This window comes from Electrona antarctica (genome assembly GCF_951216825.1).
Source record: "Electrona antarctica genome assembly, chromosome: 1".
Classification (NCBI taxonomy): Eukaryota; Metazoa; Chordata; class Actinopteri; order Myctophiformes; family Myctophidae; genus Electrona; species Electrona antarctica.
Genome location: NC_136806.1, coordinates 634,352 through 640,351, shown reverse-complemented (window position 1 = coordinate 640,351; position 6,000 = coordinate 634,352). Strand labels below are relative to the sequence as shown.

The window sequence follows — 6,000 nt, the reverse complement described above, 5'->3', positions numbered from 1 at the left end:
CATCATAACAAACATTGCATAATTATCATCATTGTATGGACAGGTTGGTTGATCAGTGTTTCTTTACAGGTCATGTTGTCCCGGACCGCATGATTATCATACAGTAATATTCCCCTAAAGACTCAGCATGATTATCATACAGTAATATTCCCCTTTCTCTCAGCGTGTCAAAGTGTCGCTGAGCAAGGCACTCAACCCTAGCTGCTCCTAGCTGCTGTGTTTTTTATCATGTCCTACTATCATCATCATCATCATCATCATCATCATCATCATCATCATCATCATCATCATCTTCCAGCATGTTACACTGACCTTCCCTGGCCTTCCCTGGCAACAGTGTCAGAGGGACAGTGTCGGCGTTGTAAATGAACGGATGGAGCATCTTGGTGAAGGTGTGTGTGAAGGTGTAAATGTGTGTGTTGGTCTCGGGATCAGAGAACGACAGCGTTCCTCTGTCCCAGTCCAGCTCCACTCTGATCCTCCAGGGTTCCTGCGGCAGTGTGAGAACGGTGCACGGGTGAAACGTTTGGAACGGCGCGCAGAAGGCTCTGTATTTACCGTCCTCCAACTCCACGTACCAAAGCTCAGAATTCCTTTGCAGATTCGTCGGTAGATTTGTTTCGTCTACCAAGACGCCCACTTTCCAAGCCGTGTTTTCACCGACCTCAACGTCCCAGCTGTGAGTCCCGGAGTCGAAGCCCTCGGAGCCCTTGACGTAGAGGCGCTCGTCGATGTCCTCTTCATCGGTCATGTTTAGAAGCTCCTGCACACAACTCACACTGGTCATATCGATAGACACCTTATGTGTCGTATGGGCAGTGTTGGGGTTCAGGATGACTGGATGGTAGCTGACCGTGTCCTTCATCTTGTCCCACACGCTGAAGGTCAGGTTGCCGAGGTGCTTCGCCAGGTCCAGCATCGACCCGGGGATCCACTGTGGCTCCTGCCGTGTGAACTGCACTCTTTCCACCGTGGTCTTGTAGTTCTGTAGGAATGAGATGCTCTCAGCGCTCAGCTCCTCCTCTACGGCTCCGATTGTGAGCGAAAGGGTTGCTATCTCTCTGTTCAGACGCGCAATCTCCTCCCCCATCATCTGACTCTTCGCCTGCTCTTCTTCTGTCAGTGCATTGAGCCTTTCCATCTCGTCCACTCGTAGAAACTCGTGGAGCATTCTGAAATCCGCCTTAATCTGACGCGTTGCCATCGCGGTTTGGGCCCGAATGTATGCTGCTGTTTTGACACAGAGTGCATATGTGTGTTGAAGACCATCAGTTAATCCTGTAAAGACCTCAGTGGTGTCTCGATCTCATGCTTGAGGTACTGTGCAGCTGCTTCCACGGAACTGAATCTGTGGTTTGTGTGTTCATCTGGTGGAAGACACGCAAGACACACTAGCTGATGGCATTCCATACAGAAAATATTGTGATCCTCAGTGTGCAGCAGACTGCAGAGATCCTCTGGTGAAGTTCTCTGGCGTTTTCGAGCTCTCCGACCTTTCTTCTGTAGGATGGTGTCACACAGGTTCTTCAGGCCAGGTTCTTACAGGGTGGACCCATATAGTGTGTCTCCTTACAAACTGGACATTCATTTATCTCCTTCTCTCTCCACCATTTCCGCAGACATTCTTTGCAGAAGCTGTGGCTGCACGACAGGAGAACGGGATGTTCGAAGATGTCACGGCACACGGGGCAGACAAAGTCCTCTTCTGAGAAAGAAAACCTCGAAGACATGGTGTCTCTGAGTGAAGCCAGAGATCAGAGAACGACAGCGTTCCTCTGTCCCAGTCCAGCTCCACTCTGATCCTCCAGGGTTCCTGCGGCAGTGTGAGAACGGTGCACGGGTGAAACGTTTGGAACGGCGCGCAGAAGGCTCTGTATTTACCGTCCTCCAACTCCACGTACCAAAGCTCAGAATTCCTATGCAGATTCGTCGGTAGATTTGTTTCGTCTACCAAGACGCCCACTTTCCAAGCCGTGTTTTCACCGACCTCAACGTCCCAGCTGTGAGTCCCGGAGTCGAAGCCCTCGGAGCCCTTGACATAGAGGCGCTCGTCGATGTCCTCTTCATCGGTCATGTTTAGAAGCTCCTGCACACAACTCACACTGGTCATATCGATAGACACCTTATGTGTCGTATGGGCAGTGTTGGGGTTCAGGATGACTGGATGGTAGCTGACCGTGTCCTTCATCTTGTCCCACACGCTGAAGGTCAGGTTGCCGAGGTGCTTCGCCAGGTCCAGCATCGACCCGGGGATCCACTGTGGCTCCTGCCGTGTGAACTGCACTCTTTCCACCGTGGTCTTGTAGTTCTGTAGGAATGAGATGCTCTCAGCGCTCAGCTCCTCCTCTACGGCTCCGATTGTGAGCGAAAGGGTTGCTATCTCTCTGTTCAGACGCGCAATCTCCTCCCCCATCATCTGACTCTTCGCCTGCTCTTCTTCTGTCAGTGCATTGAGCCTTTCCATCTCGTCCACTCGTAGAAACTCGTGGAGCATTCTGAAATCCGCCTTAATCTGACGCGTTGCCATCGCGGTTTGGGCCCGAATGTATGCTGCTGTTTTGACACAGAGTGCTTTATGTGTGTTGAAGACCATCAGTTGATCCTGTAAAAACCTCAGTGGTGTCTCGATCTCATGCTTGAGGTACTGTGCAGCTGCTTCCACGGAACTGAATCTGTGGTTTGTGTGTTCATCTGGTGGAAGACACGCAAGACACACTAGCTGATGGCATTCCATACAGAAAATATTGTGATCCTCAGTGTGCAGCAGACTGCAGAGATCCTCTGGTGAAGTTCTCTGGCGTTTCCGAGCTCTCCGACCTTTCTTCTGTAGGATGGTGTCACACAGGTTCTTCAGGGCCAGGTTCTTACAGGGTGGACCCATATAGTGTGTCTCCTTACAAACTGGACATTCATTTATCTCCTTCTCTCTCCACCATTTCCGCAGACATTCTTTGCAGAAGCTGTGGCTGCACGACAGGAGAACGGGATGTTCGAAGATGTCACGGCACACGGGGCAGACAAAGTCCTCTTCTGAGAAAGAAAACCTCGAAGACATGGTGTCTCTGAGTGAAGCCACAAACACTGCTCAAGACCAGATGTCAGCCAGTTGACGGTGGTAATACTCCTGTCCTGGTTCTTCAGCAGATAGTTCCAGAGGTCTGGGCCAGTGTAGCGTTCCCTCCTGGCTGTAGCTGTGTATGGAGAGAGACAGATAGTTCCAGAGGTGTAGCGTTCCCTCCTGACTGTATGGAAAGAGACAGGCGTCCTCCTACCTCACTGGAACTGGAAGCTTGTGGGTTGTTGGTCTGAAGGTGATGCTTTTATTCTCTCTGACGAGTCTGGCAAGGGGCGGGGCTTTGACACCACAGAGGTGTTGCATGCAAATGCATGTTGTTACGCTCACGCACACACGCACACACGCGCACACACACACACACACACACACACACACACACACACACACACACACACACACACACACACACACACACACACACACACACTGACACACACACAAGTATACCGTAAGATATGGTTATCTATCCAATTTTGTCATTGGAATTACAGAAATTAAATTTTGACTTGGATTTAAGGGTGTCTGCTAAATGCCTAAATTGTAAATTGACTTGGATTAAAATAAAGCTCCATATTAGGGAGATGGTCCTTCATCCGGATATTGCAACAATGTCCTCTTTACTTTTATTTATTTTAGACCAAATTAGTGAATTCACTTATTTTCTTTAAAAATATATTTTGAGGGTATAGATATGGGTTGACATATCTATAAACATTTTGGCAACAGTTTTATTCTACCAATAGGAGATGCAAGGCTGACGTCACGGTAGGCTGTCACGCCTACCGGCGCCATTGTGATTGTGATGGCCTACAAGCCCTACTACATATTAGATCTGCATCAAGTGTATCATTTTATAAAGTTGGTGTTTGAGTGCACGGTGCTAGAGCTCTTTCAGTTCGCCAAAATGGGATTTATTAAGCCTACTTGAGTAGTCTACTGTTGTGTGAAATACAAAAAGTAGGCTTCTCACCATAAACAAGGTCAGAATAAAGGGGATAAAATAAATAATGGACTAACGTTTCACCGGCGCATTCATCTCACTGCCGCCTGAGTGTGACTCTCTCTCCCTCGCGCTATATTATGGATACATAACTATTCTCTCCCTCTCTCTGACTCTCTCTCTCTCATATATCTCACACACGTTATACATTCGCGTCTGTGAGTAGATCGGCGACCCGTTTCCTACCTGCTGCTGAGAGGCCTAAAGTCACTACAGTGATGTGGAAGACATAAAAGACATTACAATCTTCATGTTGTCTGTAATGTGACACTACAAACAACAAATTGTTTTGTATTAATAATACAAAAGTATAGTCTACTGTACACACCAGTTTAGGAAAATAATCCATGCCAATATACAACATCATGCCTACATCATCACATTATTGTCAGTGGTAATGCATGGAAGCATTGGAAGGAGTGTATCAGTGAAAGTGTATGTGTGCCATAACCAAATACAGATACCGGTACCACAGTTGATTGAAGATGCAATGCAAGCATGTCGTGTTGTTTTCTGCATTTTGATCACAGTACGTTTTTGACCACAAATGGACCAAGTGTTACAACCTCTGTCATTGGAATGTGGTATCAACTCCACCATGCTGTTGTCAACTGGAGTGTGTTTACTTGTGTCAGAAAACCTTGTGTTTATAGAAAAACGGAAGACAAAACAAAAGTATAGTTTATGTTATTGCGTCGCCAGGAATGTCTGCTAAGATGAGTTTGAGTATCATTGTTAATTTATCGTAGTTTAAAATGTTTTAAAAGACAAATGACAGGAAACACTGGTGTCGGACCGTGGAAGGGTCATGTTTTTAGCATATAACTTAAAAACTAGAGTGCCGTTTTCGTCTCAGATGTATTAATGTCAAAAAGGAGCATGTGTGTTAACTGGTCAGCTCTTTGTCGCATTAAATAATATACCCAGTAGATAGTTATATGTTGTTTTAATCGAGGAGAAAACACAAGTGTCACATTAACATAGCTACAGTAGAGCTGCTGTGTGTGTTGAGTCTACATGGTTCTCATGTGGTGTTTAAGTCCAGCTCCTTCAGAGCGTTCAGCATCACTCTGTGAGAGTTTACTTTAGAGGAGGAACAGCAACCTACTATCCGAGAGAATAATGGCAGAAGTCGCTCCAGCACCAGCTCCGGCCAAGGCCTCCAAGAAGAAGGCAGCACCCCGACCCAAAAAAACCGGCCCCAGCGTCGCTGAGCTGGTCGTCGAGGCCGTGTCCGCCTCCAAGGAGCGGAGCGGTGTTTCTCTCGCTGCGGTCAAGAAGGCTCTGGCTGCCGAAGGCTACGATGTGGAGAAGAACAAGGTCCGCGTAAAGACCGCCGTCAAGAGCCTGGTCACTAAAGGCACCCTGGTCCAGCTCAAAGGCACCGGCGCGTCTGGCTCTTTCAAGATTAACAAGGCAGAAGCGGTGAAGGTGAAGAAGCCTGTTGTTAAGAAAGCAGTCAAAGCAAAGAAGCCTGCTGCAGCCAAGAAACCCGCAGCGGCTAAGAAGCCCACGAAGGCGGTAGCAAAGAAGCCCGCAGCCGCCAAGAAATCGCCCAAGAAAGCCAAGAAGCCTGCCGCCAAGAAAGTGGTAGCTAAAAGCCCGAAGAAGGCCACCAAGAGCCCCAAGAAAGTGGCTAAGAAGCCCGCAGCAGCCAAGAAAGCTCCAGCCAAGAAGGTTGCCAAACCCAAGGCAGCAAAGAAGGCAGCTCCCAAGAAGAAGTAAACAGTCTGTTCCATCTTTATACCCACAAAAGGCTCTTTTAAGAGCCAACCACATTGTTTTATAAGAGTATCCTATCTTCACTATAATGGTGATTACTACCATTACCATGCAGTTTATGCCTTTGTATTAGAAGTCAAACCACGCAATTATTATATAAGGCCACTTGTAATCTGTTATTTCTCACCTAATATGTCCTAAT

General features: G+C 47.6%; 2 protein-coding genes across 2 annotated transcripts; one reads left to right on the top strand and one right to left on the bottom strand.

Annotated features, from left to right (window-relative positions):
• Positions 1-1,588: 1,588 nt before the first annotated feature.
• LOC306927260 (E3 ubiquitin-protein ligase TRIM35-like) lies at positions 1,589-3,055 on the bottom strand (the record flags this gene model as incomplete). Its single annotated transcript, XM_079506969.1, has 1 exon — positions 1,589-3,055. The coding sequence occupies one exon, from the start codon at positions 3,053-3,055 to the stop codon at positions 1,589-1,591; it is 1,467 nt and encodes a 488-aa protein (XP_079363095.1).
• A 2,117-nt stretch (positions 3,056-5,172) lies between these two features.
• On the top strand, positions 5,173-5,801 carry LOC306930192 (histone H1-like; the record flags this gene model as incomplete). The annotated part of the gene is made up of 1 exon (XM_079511023.1): positions 5,173-5,801. Exon 1 carries the CDS (start codon positions 5,199-5,201, stop codon positions 5,799-5,801), a length of 603 nt encoding a protein of 200 aa, XP_079367149.1. The 5' UTR covers positions 5,173-5,198.
• Between the last annotated feature and the right edge of the window lie 199 nt (positions 5,802-6,000).